The 20,651-nt window shown below is 36.2% G+C and overlaps 2 protein-coding genes across 2 annotated transcripts in view; both read left to right on the top strand.

The window, feature by feature from the left end:
* phf19 (PHD finger protein 19) overlaps nt 1-7,083 on the top strand; it is a 29,443-nt gene extending 22,360 nt beyond the window's left edge. Inside the window, exon 15 of the mRNA XM_082188157.1 lies at nt 5,267-7,083. Coding sequence (XP_082044283.1) covers nt 5,267-5,600 — 334 coding nt within the window. The 3' untranslated portion in view covers nt 5,601-7,083. The remainder of the gene's footprint in view (nt 1-5,266) is intronic.
* A 6,809-nt stretch (nt 7,084-13,892) lies between these two features.
* Nucleotides 13,893-20,651, top strand: part of dab2ipa (DAB2 interacting protein a) — a 107,485-nt gene continuing 100,726 nt past the window's right edge. The window contains exon 1 of the mRNA XM_082188142.1: nt 13,893-14,129. Coding sequence (XP_082044268.1) covers nt 14,090-14,129 — 40 coding nt within the window. The 5' untranslated portion in view covers nt 13,893-14,089. The remainder of the gene's footprint in view (nt 14,130-20,651) is intronic.

Raw genomic sequence — 20,651 nt, 5'->3', positions numbered from 1 at the left:
TAAGGCCACATCCACACGAAGCCAGAGCTTTCCCTATCCGATATTTTTTTTCCCCGTTCAAAAAAAAAATTCCGTAAACACGGCGTCGTCTCAAGAAATATCTGCGTACACACGAAACCACTGAAACCGACTCAAAACGATGTAGTATACATGCCAGACCAGTATGTGGCGCTGTAATTCTGCCACAGACATACACTAAAAACGGAGAAGAATACTTAGAGCTCGCGCATAAACCTTGCGCGCTGTATACAACAACAATATTAGGCACAGTAGCTTCTTTTTTTCTTTTTTCTTTTTTAATCAAGAACTTTGTTGAACAATATGAAAAACCATAAATGTAGTTGCTGTGACTTAACGGTGTCTGACTAGTTGACACTTGGTGTGATGACATCATCGTTTCACAAAATATACGGATTGGCCGTACACACGAAAACGCAAAGGCGGCGTTTTCAGATTTATCCACCTTGGGACCCGGTTTAAAAAAATAGCGGTTTCAGTCTCCGAAAACGCCGGATCCGTGTGGACGAAACACCAATACGATAAAAAATGTATACGGATACAGCGAAACGCGTCTCCGTGTGGACGGGGCCTAAAACTAAATCAAAATTTGCTGTCAAAATTAACACTGATACACGCTCTTATAGTATGTTAGGTTTAAGTTGGAATGTTCAAAAAACAATATTTTTCACATATTTTACACTGATCGTTCTGTTTAGTTCCTGTCGCTATGAAGCCCCTCGTTCCGAAAAGCGCAATGTGCTCTGATTGGTCGGCTGTACCAGTGTATTGTGATTGGTCAACTGCTTTGAGCGTGTTTCGTAAATGTCACGCCCCTTATCATAACTGTGAGTTTCAACTCACTACTAACGCAACTAAATGAGGCCTCCCCCTTTTTTGTGTATGTCTTGGGCGGGTATTTTTTCGTTTTTAAATGAGGAATATTTTGCCATGTTCCAGAAAGAAAACTCAAGACTACAACAGAGGTGTTTCAGGGAGTTCAGAAACAGTGTGCACTTATATAGTGAATAGCTCCCTTTGGAGTGACTTTAACTTTGCAGACCTATTTCATGCTCAAACAGCAACATTACACAATAGAGAAAGTTGAAAATGTAAAAAACATAATAGGTTCTCTTTAAAAAGGAACTGAATGCATTAACATATTAGCTAAAATAAAATGTAATTCTTGCTCACAACGCAGCTGATATATGAACTTGTTTAGCCATGGGGCTGTAGATTTAGCAGCTGGTGTGATGTAATCTTTCATAGGCTGTTGCGAATCACCCGTACTCTCGTACATCCTTGCAACAGTGCGATTCAAATAAGTGAAGTTAAAGCCATGCATGTGACGTGAGGTCAACCTAATGCATCTTTTCAGTGGACCATTTTCCGAACCCGCTGGGACCCTGTTTCCCTGGAAACCACGGATGCTAATCCTGTACTACAACTTAAGTGGTATTGCGGTTCCATTCAATGCGAGCTTGAGGTGTTCTGGGAGCTCATTTGTCATGACTTTTGAAGTGGTGACATCAATGATATCATCTAAACCACTGGGCCAGCAGGGTGCCTCTAAACGCTTATCTTTTTAATATACATGAGCTCGAGCAATTGTCAATTTGACTCGGGCGCTGGAATGACCATGGTGGGTTTGCTGGAATTCCAGGCCTGTATCCTCTACACCTTTCATCTTGCTCTTTCACAATTGTCCTCTTCACGGCTACTGCAGCGTAATCAATATTGCTGTAGTGGGACAATTTGGCAGCGCGGCTGTCACTGTAGATTCTCACCTCCTCCGCTGCCCACAAGTTAAAGAGGAATAACAGGCGTCCATCAACACCTGATGTTGTGTGTAAACCGCTTCTGACAGCTCGCAGAGAAATATGGTCAGATTATGGGTTATTTATGGTTATGGCCACTTGGTTGCCCATGTTTATTTTAAAGTAGAGTCAGTGGAGGCTGAAAATTGGAGTGAAACCATGTCTGAATCGAGATTGCCAGGAGTCAGTAAGGAATTTGGATGTCGGTCTGTCAGGTTTTTAGGTCTCGTATCTGGCTTTCCTGTAGCGCTGAAGGTCAGAGATGTTTTTCAGGTATTTTCAACCTCCCCTGTGGCATGTTAGTGATTTACCACAGATTCATTGGTGTTATGCAGTTTTACCCAGACTCATCCCTCAGTGTGTAAAATTAAGTTTAAGTTCAGTTTAAAAGTAAAATGAAAGTTGAGAGACAGGGTTCACTTGGTCATGAAAAACCCAGAGATAGCAGGGAATTTTAAATTTTATAAATGGAAAAGTCTTGAAAATTAATATAAAAAAATGTGTATAAATTGTAACCCCCCCACCCCTTAATTTGTGTAACATGTAATATTTTATATAATAAATAATATACTTGTTTTTTTTCAAAATTCTTAATATTTAGGATTCAAACAAAAAATCTTTAAAAAACATATTTGTATTCTATAATTATATATTATATCAATAGTGAATATGTATTTTTCTATTTATGCTCATGCTTTGTGAGTGCAGACTTTTTAATAATATAATTTTTTTTATTATTTTTTTTTTATTATGTGAATTCAACATGAAAATGATCTGAATTGTTGTTTTGAGATGCAACTTTTTTTTTTAGACGGGTACATTTCCAGTATTTCAATTATGATTTCTGCAATTTATATGATAAAATGTGTTAAACAGATTCAGTGTTATCTGTGCGTGAAATAATCATACACAAGTAACCAGATTTTACTGACCACAGCCTGAGTTTAAGAACCAAATCCAACCGATTTTAAATGCTTTTTAACTTGTTTAGCCTTCATTTATAAAAGTGGGTAACACTTTAGTTTAGGGTCCAGTTCTCACTAATAACGAGTTGCTTATTTGAATGCATATTACTAGGATATTGGCTGTTTATTAGTGCTTATAAAGCACGTATTAATATCTTATTCTGCAAGACCATATTCAACATCCCTCAATCCTACCCAATACCTAAACTTAACCTTACTAACTATTAACAAGCTGTAATTAGGAGTTTATTGACTATTAATAAGCAGTAGTTATGAGTTTATTGTGGCATAATCACATAGTTAACAGTTAATAGTGAGAATTGGACCCTAAACTAAAGTGTGACCTGAAAGTGTTTACTGTATATTTGTTTATTGTGCAGTGATTGACACATTCCTATAAATAAATAGTTCACCTAATTATTTACTTTTACACTTAATCATTATTATTTTTTCTCATGTCATCAAAATAGCACTGAATTTATGATCTACTTAAGATTCTAAATCATTATTAGAAAAATAATGACAATTGATGACTAATGACTAATAATGATGATTTTTATATGCGGATGAACCATTCCTTATGAAATATTCCGTTCCTCCTCTTATCTTTTTCCTCTTGCCCGTTCCCTTTCGTCTTCCTCACAAAGCTTCATTTTCATTGTGGAGCGTTTTTGACGCTGTCGAGCAGAGCTTTTTTTTTTTCTTTTTTCTCCGTTGAGTCACCACTTCTTCTGAAGCTCTTCAAATTCCTGGTAGAGATGCCTCATGTCCTGCAGGCCAGATACTTGTACAGTTAGTAATCCCTTATACTTGTCCTGTATTTTTTATTTTATTTTTGTCACCCACTGCGCTAGGCCTGGAGAAATCGCAACCAAAGAAAGCAAAGGCCTGTGCGCAGAACATGAGTTGGATGGATGGATGGTTGGTTAGAGACTGCCAAAACGTCCCCACTCACTCTTTGAAATCTTTCCCATAGTTTGTCTTATTTATTTTAGGATATGAATGCTCATTAGTATTCTTGCAGTGTTCCTTTGGGTGTTTAGAAAGAGGAGGAGAGAGAGGGAGGAGGAAAATAAACACGACTTGGATTTTCTCGACTGGAAAAGTTGTGAGGGTCGACAGATCCCTTGTCCCCTACTGTGCATCCTAGTTGTGGGCTAGATCAAACACTTCACAAACACATATCTGCTTTCCATGCTTGGCTTTCATGTACTAAAACTGTTTAGCTCTACATCCCATTTTAGCAGCTGTAATGATTCTGAAATGGAGGTTCTCAGCATTGGATTTTGATATCTTGCTGTGATTTCCCATGTTACACTTGCCCTTGGGCAGAAATGTGTGGTCATTACGAAGATTATGCAGCTTGGAAACTCCCCAGAAGATTCGCAGAATAAAAAACTAAAAAAAAACTAAAAGTCCAGTTCTGCTGTATGACCTTTAAAATGCCTGAACGTCCACAGAGGCAAGTGAAAGGGGACGGCGAAGGAAAATTCAGTGTTAAACAGGGACATCTTGTGGTGGACAGTTTCAGTGCATCTATGCAAATGCACCTTTTTACATTAAAGTTTCTTTAATATTTTTTTGCTGGATAATACATATTTAAATAATAGTGCACTTTTTACCTGAAATCAAATCAAATAGTACAAAATACTAATATTTTTATATTTGCAGTTTATTGAATGTATACTGAGCAGTTTGCTCATTTGTTTGTGTGCTTAGAATATCTGGACTTTTGTCAATATGTGATGTATGCAGGACTTTATCCCACAATGCAATGCTCTGTTATCTTTACCTTCCATTTTTAATGTCATAAATGATCCAGAACAGAAGTATTTATAGTGATTTTATTTTATTTATTTATTTTCAATACCATTCAAAAGTTTGGGGTCATTAAGATTTTTTTAAATGTTTTAGAAAGAAGTCTCGTACCAAAGCTGCATTTATTTGATCTTAAATAATATTGTGAAATATTATTACAGTTTAAATAATACTGCCTATTTTAATATATTTTAAAATGCAATTTATTCCTGTGATGGCAAAGCTGAATTTTCTGCATCATTACTCCAGTCTGCAGTGTCACATCATCCTTCAGAAATCATTTTAATATGATTTGGTGTTTAAGAAACATTTCTTGTTATTGTTCTGTTGAAAACAGAATATTTTTGTGGAGACACTGATGCATTTTTCCCCCACTATTTTTTGATGAATTGAACGTTTTGATCAATTTCATGTGTCCTCGCCGAAAAAAAAAAAGAAATTATTTACTCACCCCAAACTTTAGAACAGTAGTGTATTTATTTATTTATTTTCCCTCACTTTCTTTTTAAAAATAAAATGATAGCAGGAAGTATGCAGTCGGTAGTAAGCAAGTTATCCATCAGGGTTTGGATTGTGAAGATTTCAATCTCCTCTGGTTACATGAGCAGAAAAGATGTGAAATATTATGAACAAAAATTTTTTTTTTTATGCTTCTTATGTTCATTACAGGAAAAACGTGGGCAGTCGGAAGAGGAAGCTGCCCTCCTCTAATTACACTGTGCTGGCCACAAAAAGAGAGATGGTGGAACGTGAGCTCAGCCCCATCAGCATGCCTGGAGAAGAGAGTAACGTCATGATGGAGAACAGCATCGACAGCCACACCTTTGAGAGCATCAGCGAGGACGATTCCTCGCTGTCTCACCTCAAGTCTTCCATCACCAGCTATTTCGGGGCGGCCGGCAGGCTCACCTGCGGGGAGAAGTATCAGGTTCTGGCTCGTAGGATCACACCTGAAGGAAAGGTGCAGTATTTAGTGGAGTGGGAAGGAACTACACCTTACTGAACATCACACAACAGCAGATGGATAACTCCCCATAGTCTTTCCCTACATCGCTTTTCTGAAAGCCATAGTTTCAGAGCTCTAGTTTTGTTTTTGTTTTTGTTGTTTCCCACAAGCCACATTATAGTGTTTTTTTTTTTTTCTGATATTCTGGTCTTATATCAAGTCTTTGTTTTTCTTGGCGTCATTTACAGTGTTCTTTTAGGGCACTTTAAACATCACAAACATGAACGCATACTAGCCTTACACATTATAACAGCCGGTATTAGGTAGCAGATAAAGGACAGTATTATGTAACATGAAGTCATTCCAGTTTAGTTTTTCAGATTCAAACAGTTTAAGAGCATTCGCCCTTGTGAATTTCAGTTCCATGTTTAATAAAACATGTTTATGCTCATCTCCAAGAGTAGTTTACTTAAAGTAATTCATTGTTTCATTCATATCTCTCAGTATTTCTGCAGAAGGAATATATAGCGACATTTATTTGTTCACCTAAGATTAACAGTGGTACTTTTTAGCTGTTCAAATATTAGTCAGCACTTTCGTTTTTTTCCTTTCCAAGCATAATATTTGAATTTGTTCTTGGTGATTTATCATTTTAACCAAAGTGAAGCAAATATTGCTTTGAGAAGTATTTTTCTATTTTATATACTTTTGTATGCTCTGGCATGTCAGATTGGATATACAAGACCTGCTTTGAAAAAGCAGAAGGAAACTGATCATCTGCATTTCATTTCAATAGAATCTAGGCTCTTTACCCCACATGTGAACGTCAAATCAGTGTTTTCTACAAGCTCTCCAAAGATTGTTGTTATATTTGAGCTGGATCTGTAAGGGGATTCGTCCACTTATCAGATTATTGGATTGACTGGAAAATTGAAAGTAATGTGAAGTTTTAAAGTTCTATAATTTGACTTCATTAGTTTTATAGTACACAACATTATTAAAAATACTTTATTATTTACATGTATATAATTGGATATAAGATTAGCCCCATTTTATTATTGCACTATTAACATGTTTTATCAGCTATGCAAGCTATTATTGGATAAATTTACCTATATTTTCTAATTGATTTTAAAGGAAAAAATGTATAAAAATATATTTCAAGTATTTACTTTATACTTTTATAATATTACCCCAATGGAAAAGCATTTGTGAAATTGAACACGGATTGAACAAAACAATGTTTTTTTTTTTGTTTTTTTTTACGTTTTTGTGTCAACTTGATCACATTTTAAGAGGAGTTTTATATTTTGGTTACGAGTTTCACAAGGTTCAGAAGAGAGACAAAAAGTATTTGTATAAGATTAAAATTAATTCGTTTTGAATGCTTTTATGACTATTTCTATACATCACACTCAACGTTGTACATGGTTAACATGTACGTGTTTTTTTGGAAGTGTTCAAACATGTTAAATGTGTAAACTTGCATATTATTCATTCATTCCTGTTTCAGACCATTAAAACAGTTTGTCAGCAATCATTTTAAAGGTGTGATCTTGTGTGTTTGTACCATCATTTTCACAGGTGTGAGATTCTTTATTCTGCAACTGTAAATGTAAACTGGGAGGTACAATAGCCATAATTAATTGGATTTTTCATCTCATGTGAATGAGAAGAGAATGGCACATTTCACAAGTATAGAATTGTTTGAGGAATATGTATTATTTCTTGCCAAGAACATCTGCTTTAATTTACAAAAAAAATTATAATAAATGCATAACCCCTGTGTGTCAAGGTCATAATTTACACATCCTGTGGCAAAAGGTTAACTCATGAATATTAATTACGTGATGCTGACGTTCCTTGTTATAGCGTCCAGTAAAGCAGCTCAATTAATATTCATGAGCCGCAAACTTTCAACGTCTGCCTACCACCCAATCAGGTAGGCCTACTGGGCGAACGTAACGTTACGCAACTAATATTCATGAGCCAGGCCTGCACGAATTTATGTTTACTCGAGAGAAAGGAAACAAGTGAATAAGAGAAAGGCAAAATCAAATTTCTGTGACATTTTATTTAATATAATCATTGTATAATTGTTCTCCAGAATTCAGTAGCCCACTAACCTGAAAAATACAAAACAAAAAAGAGAGAGATTTGTGTTTGTGGACAGATTACTTACTTTCTTCGCCAGAGAGTTTAATCCGTTAATTTAATCAAGGTATTACATGACGTGTCTTGTCCCCTTCACTCTCAGTCTCGGTGACTGCCGCACGCGCGTCTCATACAGGTCAACAACAATCTGCAAACACAAACCAGCGTCATTCGTTTTACATAATCCAAAAGTAAATTTTGATGCCGCATTCAGTCATTATGAGGCGTCCATCAGGTGTGCAAATGTCCAGGTACGTTGCATGTTGAAAAGTGCACGCTGGCGACATGTTTAGTGGTCCTACTAATACTATGTCACCGAACATCACCCGCTGTCAGCACCAGGGCTGGATGAGGGTCATCGGTGAGTAGCCTATATCATTTGTTTCGAGGCTGAAACGTGGTTTCTAACGTAATATTTGATATATTATCAATATGTTTGCTTGTATGAAGAAGTTTGTCTGTCATATGTTTTTGTTCGTTTTGTTTTTTGAGTACATTGAGCATAGGTCGACTAGGGAAGTCAGTCAGTATTTCTAATAGCGTACATTGATTTTTTTTTTAAGTCAATTCCTATATTTACACTTATTACAGTCTCTTCAAAAATCTATAAAACATTATTACATTAAAGATACAGTTAAACAGACTTTTTGTCATGTCTCAGCATGTTTTCACACTCTGCCACTCTGTCATTGTCATACAAAAACAATTTTTTTTTACAAAAAAAGCAATAAACAGCAAAAATGTTAAAGTATGCAATGGACAAACATCAATCCATTGATCATAAAAAAAAAAAAATTGTTTTATGAATTTCTGCGAATTTAAATTACATCTACTACAATACATCATATGTGTCAACTTGCCACAACAGCCTGGCATTTATGATACTTAGTCACAGTCTAAAATTTTCAGACAAAATCTACCATCATTATATGGTTGACTGTTATCTGAATGTATGTAAATGTCGTCTTCAAGTGTTCACTGGACATGTAGAGAAAAACAATAAATATTAAAATTTTTGTTTGGAGGACAGAATTCACCAAAAAGAAACCAACATTGAAAAAATCAGGTCTCAAGTTAGTAAGAGTAGAGTATTAATATTTTACAGAGTCTTACTGCAAACAGATGTCTTCTAGAGTATTTCATATTTTTTTCTGTGATAAATTCAGCAATAGAACATGTATATCTCAGTGTCTTGCCCTTTAGCCAGCTAAATTTAATCATTTTCCTAATTATATAAAAACAGTTCTGATTGTCACAGGATCGTGGCACAGTCCCAGAGGTGCACTACAACAGCCTAAAGTGAAGTCTTTTAAATTTTCTTTTTAAACTCAGTAAATTAACTTAAAGAAATTGAAGGCTATCTAATTCAGTTAACCTAGCCTTGTGCTTTCTTACAAAACTCATAACGGAATCTAGGCCAATCAGGGAGGATTGTCCATTCATAGAGCTGTTTTGCAGTTGGCTTTATGGGCACGTCACCTTCTGTTTTAGCTACTTAGACTCACACTCTTTGGTCCTGCTGTGGCTGTAATTAATCCATGAAGTTCTCATCTTCTTTTCTCTTTACTTAAGATCCAAAACATTTTTCTGTTTTACAGACATGAAAGGTTCATCAATCCACTGGATATCTTGTGGACAGCCACTATCAGAACCAATCGGGTGGCAGGTCAAGTTTTGCTTGGTTGCAGAATGCCAACTAGTACTTCTGGACAAAAGAGAGGTATACACACACACACACACACACACACACACACACACACACACACACACACACACACACACACACACACACACACACACACATAAAGACATACTTAATCTTAGTTATTGAGACTTTAAAAAATAATGCGTTTTGAATCCTTTTGATTATGACCTCACATTTAATGGCACTCTTTAAACTCAAGAGGGCAGCACATGTCAACGGGTCAAAGTAACAGGTCAAAGCACAGAAGATGAGCTTTCTTCAGCAATACAGAGGCTATGTTGTAGGCCTTTGCCCACCAACACTATAACTCTATGAACGGCTTCTGTGACCTTTCCTTAGATCAGTCCATTGCTGTTCCGAGAGCGCCGCGCTGAATCTTGCACTGTATGGCTCCTGCGACGTACCACCAGCATTCCCGAAGGAGTTCAGATCCGTAAGGACCAGAGCACTCAAACCAGAAATAGCAGTGAGTAGGATCTGCTTGCACACCTGTTGCAGTGAAAAAAACAAAAAACAGTTTGATGACAAATAAACTCTTATAATAGTCTTTAAAGGTAATAGAGTGGCAAAGTGGAAGACAAAAGTAAACATGTGATCACTTGACTGCTGCTGCCAATCTGCACTGCTTTTACCATAGTATCTTTTTGCTGAGTCTAGTACACTGGTCTAAGTGAGTGATTTTGACAAATGACCAGGGGCCTCATTTATAACCGTTGCGTACGCACAAAACAGGCCCTGAAAGAGGCGTACGCCACTTCCGACGCATAAGTTGTGATTTATAAAAACAAACTTGACGGGAAAATTTGCGCACCTGCACGCAAACTCTGACCCATGCCTACGAACGTTTTGGAGATGTAGCAGTTTGGCGACACCGATGGTGAGCTGGAGTTAAATGTATTTTTGGTCACTTTTAGACAGAAAATCTAAAGAAAAGAAAACATATACAGAAAGATAATACACATATAATTTCACTCACCAAGCCTGTCATTTGAAGCAAATATCCATCCCTTCTTAAATGTCCGCGCCAGCGAGCGCATTGGGCCGTTTAGTGAAACTGACGCAAATAACAGTTTAAATAAATAAAATAATGATTTAAACTATGTTTTACTTCTGATATAAACATTTAGATTAAATATGCCATTCAACTGAATGGAGTTAAACACTTAAACATGAAATCATTACTGAGAAGTTACAAAAAATTTTATATTCAATCAATAGAAATATTTGTCGTGGATGTGATGTTTTTGAACACTTTTCCTGTGGCGTGCTGTGTTTTAATGTTTTAACCACAGATATAATTGCTTATCATGATAATACCAGATTGTCTGAGAAAATAGTTTCGTGCAAATAATGCCCAAGGACTATCTGTTTCCATTAAAAATATAAATCAATTAAAAATATAATTCGGCCAGTGGAAAAGATTGAGAAAAACTTTCTCTGAAATGTATTTTACACTATTTGATTTATGTATTCAAAAACAAGGCAAGGATAGGCAACTACTTGATTTTTATTAATAAAATGTGTCTTGTACCGTTAAACGTTATCACGTGGATGAATAATCATATGCAAATGATATGCAGATGAGGATCTGCATAGTAAAACTGTAAGCTCCATATATGGTTATTTCGGGGTGGAGACGCATGTGCGCACAATCTTCCGCTGACTGGGATTTATAAAGTGAATTCTGCGCAGGTTCTATAAGTTACGAACGGTTTTATAAGTCTGAATATTTTTTTGCGTACGCCATTTTTGGCTTTCGGGCGCACATACACTTTTAGTAGGGTTCCTACGCACAGTTTTATAAATGAGACCCCTGCTCATTGCTGTGCTAAAGGCAGGGATAACGTGTGCAAGTTAATAAGATTTGGCCACTATTTATGTAATGTTCCAGAATATATTTATTTTACTCATATTAGCAGATGTTTAGTGATATGAACTTCAAAATGATACCCTCGCCTTCATTGTGTTAAAGTTCAGATGTGACGGCAATTGACAGACCCGTGAAATGGAGCATGATGGAACACACTGTAGACTCCACTCTTTTCCGTTTGTCCAGATCTGTCTCAGACAGGCTGCAGACCAGTAATTTGCAGTGGGAGGCATAATTATGATGGTGTTACAGGATGGCTATTGTTTAGAATTGCCTAATAGGGGCTCTGGTTCACAATGCCATTGAATTTGGGGACGAGACACATTATGCCAACGGTTGCTTTGTGAAAAGGTTAAAGAGAACTATTGCATTAAATAGGCCAGCAAATATATAACAGCTAGATGAAGTTTAATTGTTATCTATCTATCTATCTATCTATCTATCTATCTATCTATCTATCTATCTATCTATCTATCTATCTATCTATCTATCTATCTATCTATCTGTCTGTCTGTCTGTCTGTCTGTCTGTCTGTCTGTCTGTCTGTCTGTCTGTCTGTCTGTCTGTCTGTCTGTCTGTCTGTCTGTCTGTCTGTCTGTCTGTCTGTCTGTCTGTCTATCTGTCTGTCTGTCTGTCTGTCATTATGTGTCTGTCACAGTTTTTGACAAAAAAAATAGTCTATTTAAAAATATGCTTTGAAACCCATTTCCCCCAAGAGCATCACATAAATGTTATGCACACTAACTTTTCAAATTTGAGGTTCATAAGACTTTTTTTATTTATGAAAGAGTTCTCATGCTCACCAATGCTGCATTTATTTGCTAAAAATACAGCATAATATACAGTATAATAACAGTAATATTGTGAAATTTTATTTACTAAAAAAAAAAACGAATTCTTTCATGAACATACAGTTCAAAAGAACAGTGCCTATCTGAAATATAAATATTTTGTAACAATGTAAAAATCTTTACTGTTACTTTTGATCAATTAAATGTGTCCTCGCTGAAAAAGTAAGTAGTTATTTTCAAACTTTTGAATGGTAGTGTATGCTCATGTGTAAATCCTAAAACACTGACTTGGCAAAAGATCTCATTCCAGACTGTTCTTCAGATCTCAGTGAGATTCTGCTCTGTTGTGTGAGCCGTAGTGTCATCGCAGCTCAGCGTTGTGCTAATGCTGGTGTCAGACACTGACAGCTTGTTGCTGACTCAGCAAATGTCTCTGTGCGTTTACACTGCACACCCCCGCCGAGACACAGGCATTTAACACCCCACACACACACCCCTGTACATCAGCGGCATCCTAATCTGTTTCGTAGCTCGTAAGAGTAAGGCACTTGATATCCATATGTGGTTTGAAATCCGATTAAAATTGGATTTTTGGAAATATGTTGCACTCTGATCGGATTTCAAGTTTCAGGTTCTGTCCTCATTCAGGATGTGAAGTCTGTAAAGTGCTGTAGTGTCTGCTCTTGTTTGTAGCATTAACTTTGTTTTGGATCATGGTTGAGTGAACGAGTGAGCAGTTTTGAAGAAAGTATATTTTTAAACAGTAATAAGGCCTCTGATGCTCCTCATGAGTTGTGAGCACTTGGGTGAGATTAGGTTGTATGATGGAAACAAGTTTTTTGTCCCCTCTTTACACAGTAATAGCTCTCTTATGAAATAGGCATAGATATAGAATCATTTGGTGCTGAATGGACTATTATACCGATCCATATTGGTTTCATTACGTGCAAAATGTGAACAATTGGATTCTCTCTAGTCATTATTGTTCTGCAGTCATTTTCGAACTTTGTAACTTTTTTTTTTTTCTGTTTAATAAAGTATTTTTATGAAAAGATTTACCAGCCTTAATGCTCCAGTCAAGCCCAGGGACTTTTTGTTATATATTATTATTATTATTAATTATAACTTGATTATTTACACAGTTACAAGAAAATGAACAAGACATCAAATAATTCATTCAAATTATTGCTAATATTGCTAACATCAGGATGTTAAGTGAAACTAAAATCTATAAAAAATAAAGAAAAACCTATAAATTGATTAGCAATGAAAGCAGTATTGCTAAGAAAACATATTTTGTTTGATATTTGGATTATAGAAAGGCAAGAATGAAGAAAAACCTGGAATATTTCTTTACAAATTGCCAGTTTTTCATTTTAGAAACTGCATATAGCATCCACAGCAGTGAAATAGAGTTTTTGATAATATTTTTTATTAGATTTTGTTTTTACATAATCTGTTTTCACTTTAATTTTAGTTCGTTTTAGTAATTTAGTTCTGTGTTTGTGTCATGTCTATGATATGCCTGTATAGCTTTTATGAAGTTTTATATATTTTAGTTTGTTTCATTTTGAATCAACTTAAACTAAATTGAAATTAGAAATAGCTTAAATTAATAATTAATATATAAAAAATTTTATACAATTATAACATGACAATGCACTGCATAACATGAATGGGCAGTATGACCTAGAGGATGGTAGAAAGGCATGCTCTCATAGAGAGAGAGAGAACGCAAGTAATCAAGATTTAAAAGAAAAAAAATCCCTGCTGTGTCTTTAAGAGCTTTCTGGCGCTCATGTGGGAGTGAGTGGGGCCCAGAGAAGTGGCTCAGCCCAGCACAAATCTGCTCCGACTGCCAGATGCAACGCTCCAGCCAGAACGGAGCGCAGGCAGGCTGCACGGGAGGCAGCGCTCTTCTGGCAAACGGGTGACGAGGCAGAGAGAGAACCCTCCCCGTGAACCGTTGCTGTCTTCCCCTCCCCTGGCACTGAGAGCATGTCTGATTTTGCCTGTCTTTGAAGTTATGGAGTTGGACAACAAACTTGCGCTGGACGGCCACCATGGTAAGAGGAGAACTTGGATACACTTTTAACAAAGCACATGAAGTGTTGAGAGCCAGTGATGTGAGCTTGTGTATGTGGGGCTGTGAAACAGATTAGTGCAGGTTGCTAGAGCTTGTCCGCTTTTTGCTGTTTTTGTATTTTAACAACTGTGATCTACAGAATTTGTGTAATTATGTCCTAAAATGTGTCTTTTTCAGTTAGGGAAGGGTTTAGAACATGTTTGTCGTTAACTGAACGGATGAAAACACTGTAACATCAACAGATGTGTTCGCTCAGGTGGCTAACTGTTACATCAAGACAGGCTGAAGACTTGACATGCGTTAAACCTGAAATTTGATCCACAACAGGCCAAGAGTTCACTTTTCTGTCCAACAGCACTGAAAACCATTACTTACACCCTATTACTTCAACTTTCTGTGTGCACCAGAAGCATTTGAATGACTTTATATTTAATTGATAAGTTGAATTAGTAGATGCATTGAAATGTTGCCATGAAACGTGTGCAACCCTGTTATGTTCGAAAACATTTACGCCATTGTATTCAGGAATGAACTAGTTCTGGTTGAAGTTTTGTTGATTAATGTATTTTCAATGAGGCTGAATACACCCTCAGGACTGTTTTGAAGGATTTATTGCTGTCTGTGTTCATGCTGATGTGACACTCATGTAGGCTGAGATGAACTTTAGAGGGATATTTAGGTGCGTTCACCCCATGTCGTAATTACCTTAACGATTCCAAACTGTAAAAAGCATTCACATGCTTGAACGTGTAATTACAATGTGTAAACTCGTAATTTTCTGAGAGCTACGACTCGTACCACGTGGCCACTGCAGGTTTAAGGTGTGTTCAAATTGAAGTGGTGCTGTGCAGACAATCGGTGTATGACATCAAAGTACAGCGAGAGCGATTCGAAAGCAAACGGAGATGCATTTACAGTAATTATGACATGGCGAGAACGCAGCATGTGTCATGGACCCTTAAAGGGATGGTTCACCAAAAAATAAATAAATAACATTGTCTACATTTATTCACCCTCAAGTTGTTCCAAGTATGAATTTCTTTGTTCTGCTGAACACAAAAGAGGATATTCTGAAGAATGTTTGTAACTGTTGTGGGGCAGCATTGACTTTCATAGTATGGGGAAAAAAATACTATGGAAGTCAATGGGGTCCATCAACTCTTTGGTTACAAACAGTCTTCAGAATATCTTCTTTTGTGTTCAGCAGAAGAAAGAAATTCATACAGGTTTGGAACAACTTGAGGGTGAATAAATGATGACAGAATTTTCATTTTTAAGCAAACTGTCATGAACTTTTCAGAGCTTGTCAGACCACATTTATTTCAAATTGTTTGAGACTTTTAAAAGGCATACAAAGGGGTAAGGGAATAAAATAGTTAGTTATCCCATGAGATGAATACATGCAGTCCATAAAGTTTTTTTCTTTAACTGTTGTCTTTCTTGTGCATTTATTTTAGGTCTACATTTGAGTTGCATAGGGGTTGGCTTACTGTACAACATCTTTGTAGTGTAATTTATGGTTCATATAGGCTAATTTAAAAGTATTTTGTTGGTAATGACATGGAAATGCTCTGCCATGTTCATCACTTTTTAATTCTCCCCAGGAATCTGGAATCAAACAGAATTGTTCAGATATTCATCAGCATAACCCATGTGAATTTTGCATTTCAGCACAAGTTTAAAATGTTTTGAGCCACTGAATAATTCATTAAATGAGCTCTTTTGCTCCGAGATCAAATAGAGAATACAAATAGATGTGTAACTAGTGTAAGAACTATGATTGAAAAGTTTCGGAAACACCTCCAGTGCAATGAAAAGCAGAGAAACCATCTGAAACATTTGGTTTTGGTGGGATGTATGATTTGTTTGTTTGTGCTTCACTTTGGTTAGGAATGTTTGTATTCCTAACCAAATCCGTAAAAAATCCTGTAAAAATCCAGCAAATATATGTTGGGCTCAAAGCAATCCTTCTTGTAACTTTGCTGAGGATTAAACATCCCAGACATGGCTCTGAATGGTGACAATCTTTGTGAAGAACATAATCCTTGTGATATATCAAGATGGACATAATCTCCTTTAGTCAGATACAGTCATAATTTACTCCATGTTGTTCCTGATGCCCCACCCCGTGTTTTACGCAGCGTTTAGGCCTGTTGCTGTTTAATTTGGCTGGTGCCACTGATGACTGTTTGACTATTGTTACTGCAAAGCATCACATTGTCCTGCTTTTGTTCATGAAATACGTTTAGCAACATTTTGTTTTGGACTTCTATCCATTTAATTCGCTGGCATGAGGACTGGCTATGTTCCAAACACACAATGTGACTGATGTACTCAGTAATAAACATTTCTACTCTTTCAATCCAGGACTGTATTATTTATGGCATATAAGCCGGATAGCTTGTCTTATGGTAACCTCCTGTTATCCTTTGGTTAAAGCTGAAGCGTGTAGTTTTTCTCCTTTCTCAGCTTAATTTGCAGAGATAATAAGAAAACTACTTTTTTAGGGGTTGATTCCCCTAAAAAGCGTTAACTCTGTCTCTCTGTGGCATTACTAAAACATTGTTCTTAAAAGCGTCATAAGCCTAAGTAGATCATTGAGACTATTGCTGCCAATAGTTTATATACAAGCTACTTAGGCTTACGATGCTTTTGGGAAATGCAGCCCAGGCCTGACACAGGAACATTGTCACTGTCGAATAGGGAAATGATAAGAAACCAGTCTTTTTATTTGTTTGTTTTGGTGCAATTTTGTTTCATAAAACTGGTGTGCAAAAATTACACACTACAGCTTTAAAATGCAGTTAGTCTATTTTTGGTCCACTTATAATTTTAATTTTTTTAAAGGATTGGCAATATTTTTTATATGTTTTTTAAAGTAGCAAATGGCAATGCTCATTAATGCTATAATTATTATTATATGATCTCCTATTATTATCAATGTTGAAAACAGTTGCGCTGCTTAATATTTTTTCCAGAAACTCGAATATATTTTTTCAGAATTCGAATTGAATGTTCAAAACAACAGCTTTAAATATTTTTTGTAACAATGTAAAAAAATCTTTACGGTCAATTATTATACATTTTTTTTAAGATGACACTTACTGATCCCAAACTTTTAAACTGTATAGATGTCTTAAATGTGCAGTAGTTTAAACGTAGTCTAATTGTAAGTGTCAGAATGATAATGGTTGAATACAAATATAGAAGTATGAAAAGCTACAAAGTGTTGAATATGACCTCTTTAATGTACAAATAAACAGTGACAGTAAATCACAGATACAGTACACTCTGAATCTGTTTTCATTGAATAAAAGTTAGAAGCATTACTCCAGGCTAGCTTGAAAAATCTTCTCTAACATTTCATTGTTATGCTTTTGGTAAGCTGGATGTTCAGGCTTTTTATCAGTAGTGGGAAATCCCAGTTTAGTCATAATTGGTAATTGAGGGTAGTCAACTGGGTCTTTATTCAGCCCATAGACTTGGGAACAGCACTCCCCTAATTGCATAGTATTAAAATAATTAATTATTATTGAGATTTATCGGGAGGGAAGATTAAACAATAGAGCTCTCTCATAGCATTGAGGCTATATTTTAGGAGTACTGTGGATGCCTGTTTTATAGTAGGGCAAATCACTTCAAGATACACTGTAATGGCTTAATATCTGCTTTTGAAAGGATAAGACATCCAGATATAAACTGAACAGAGATGTTTTGTGGTTCTGTAAATATCTGTCAAAAAGGGGTTTTCAGAACTTAGATCAAATTTTTCATGACAAATTCATGTTTTTAACTAAAAATGTAATGCCCTTTAATGATTGTTTTATACCAAGCCATGTGTCCCTCTAGGTCTATGGAAGTTACAGCTGTGGTTTACAACTTGGTCCCAATGAAAGTTTAAGTAACACAAAGTTGACCTTTACCAAATCCTGAATGGCTGCCATTAAAGCAAAGGACATTTTGAAAAAGGGCAGCTGTAAAATGCGTCAGAATCAGGAGTAGGTGGGCGAAACAGGCTCTAAATCCTGGACCTCGATGATAAGGTCATTGTTAGAGATTTGCAGAGACACTTCTGTGACGTTTTTGTCTTTTAATTTTGAATTTGTTTCAGAGATGTACTGAATACAGCTCTTCCACTATCCATACTTATCCCATTTCATAAATAATAATAATGAGTGTTTTCTTTGTTTATTCCAGATGTGAAGGATCTTTGACATGTGAGACATCATAAATCCATGTGGGCATATTGCATTTGAACTTGGAAGTCAGATTTCCTTTGAATGTGAACTTGGCCCAGCTGGTTGTCATATATCTTACAGAATTTTCTGACCTCACATGCTTCACAGAAGTGCCTTTGTGTTGCTAACAGCAGCTGTCCAAATCCCAGCTCTCTATCAAGTTAGTAGGATGTTTAGACTAGAACTGTACGTCAAGTCACTTGTCTCTTTGTTGAGCTTATTTTATGATCGCAACCATTGTTGGGGACTTTTTGGATGTTACTTGAATATGGTGAGTAGTAGCTATAATTAGCATCAATTTCAAAGCATCAATTTAACCTTTTGAAAAAGTAGCTTTCAATTTCATTGTGACAAAACAGAGTTATAGTATTTTAACTAATTGGTCCCAGCGGCGTTTCAAATAGATATGTAACGCCCACAAGGATTTGCAAAGTTTATAAAAAATATGTACAGTTGCGGGGCCTTATTTCCAGAATATTTAGGCTTGTTAGGTTTTTACTGTATATTTTATCACAACCATTAGCAACTAAGCGTCGCTTATTTTGGCTTTTTATTTGGTGAGGCAGAATTTTCAGAATAAGTGGCTAAATTCAGCTAATATTAGACAGTTGCATAAACAGCCAAGACTGTCTTAAGAATAACCAGTTAGCAGTTAGTCAAGGAGCAATCAGTCTTACTTTTTAATATCAACTTAGACCAATCAATGTTTTAATGTAACTGACTTAAAACAGTTATGAACAGTCTTAAAGCTACACTGTGTAGGATTTCCTCCCATGTAGCGGTGAAATTGTATATTACTACAACTGAATATTACTTTTTAGCTCCTCCCATTCCATGGGCGTTTTAACTCCTACGGTGGCCGTATTATTTCAAACCTGCCGTCAGTCGCGAGTAATCTCCCCCACGCATTCGCCACTGAGTGTAAAAACGCGAAAGGCGAAGCTTGAATTTCCAGGTATGTCCCTCTTTGGCTAATGTATTTTCAAGATTGATGCACAACATGGCTTCCGCCAGTCGAGCGACTCGCTCGTATGTTTTCTAAATGGCAGATTCTACGCTTACGAGAATAATTGATTCATTGGTAGAAGTAATTACACATTAATGAGCACATATCATTTTGAAAGAACATGGTGTTTTTTGCTAAGAATCAACTTAAAAAATTACACAGTGTAGCTTTAAAGAAAAAAAAAATTGATGATCAACTTGTAAGACTAGTCTTAGCAGTTTATGCAACCGGCCCTCATGCAATGATTTTGTAATTTTTCAGTTACAAAAAAACGTAGATTGGTCTAAAATCTGAAAAGTAAGACTGATTAGCCCTAATTAATTGCTAGTTGGTTAGACTAGTTCTTAAGACACAGTCTCAACTTAGCAGCTATGTTTATGCAATTGGCCCTACTAGTGACAATAACAAAATTGGTATGGTATGTTACATGTTTACTTTATATTAGTAGAGTCACTTCTTTTAGTTTGCTTTCTCATAATGATGCTTACAGCTAGAACAGCAAATGTTGCAGTAAACGTGCCTTATACATTAACAGTCCAGTCTGCCCAATGCACATTATATGTCTCGGCGTCCAGACAGCTTTCAGACACTGATAATTTGATGTCCTTTATTGCTGTAGTCGTGCAATATGAACCCTTGAGAGCTGGTTTTAGGTGCCATGAAGTAAAGCAAATGCACATTGTGAGCTGAGCTTTTTATCTCCACTGAGCCACAGATTGCTGAAGCGTTGTAACTGTTGCTAGGATGTCCGGTGGCCAGAGCTTTTATCACTGTGGAAACATTGTTTTACCCATCCCCCTTTCTGGATTGATGTGTGTTTTTACTTGTTTCTCTTTTTAACTCGTCATTTGAAACAGATGTCACCAAAGCCAGCGTTTTTCACACGATCAGCAAACACTATGTTGGGTGCCTGGTTTTACGTTGTTCTTTGGATACATGGCTCAGTATGCCAAACATTAAATCCACATTCCAGATTATTTACTATGTGTATGGAGTCAATGGACAATATGCCTGGCATCCACATTACTATAGTAAATGTTTACTAATCCCTCAGTTTGTAAAAAAAACAGAAAACACATTTACAGTTACACACTTATAATGAAGTCTAGCAGTGATGCATACAGTATATCAGTGGCCACATTGTGACTTTTTAATGTTATCGTAACCAGTCTGATAAATAAAACAGGCTGATATATTTAAGGCGGTAAATTATAGCCAAATGATCGGACCCCATATTATTTTTACTTGACCTACCAAT

This window comes from Leuciscus leuciscus (assembly GCF_965113295.1).
Source record: "Leuciscus leuciscus genome assembly, chromosome: 13".
NCBI classification, from domain to species: domain Eukaryota; kingdom Metazoa; phylum Chordata; class Actinopteri; order Cypriniformes; family Leuciscidae; genus Leuciscus; species Leuciscus leuciscus.
This window is presented reverse-complemented; position numbering and strand designations above follow the sequence as displayed.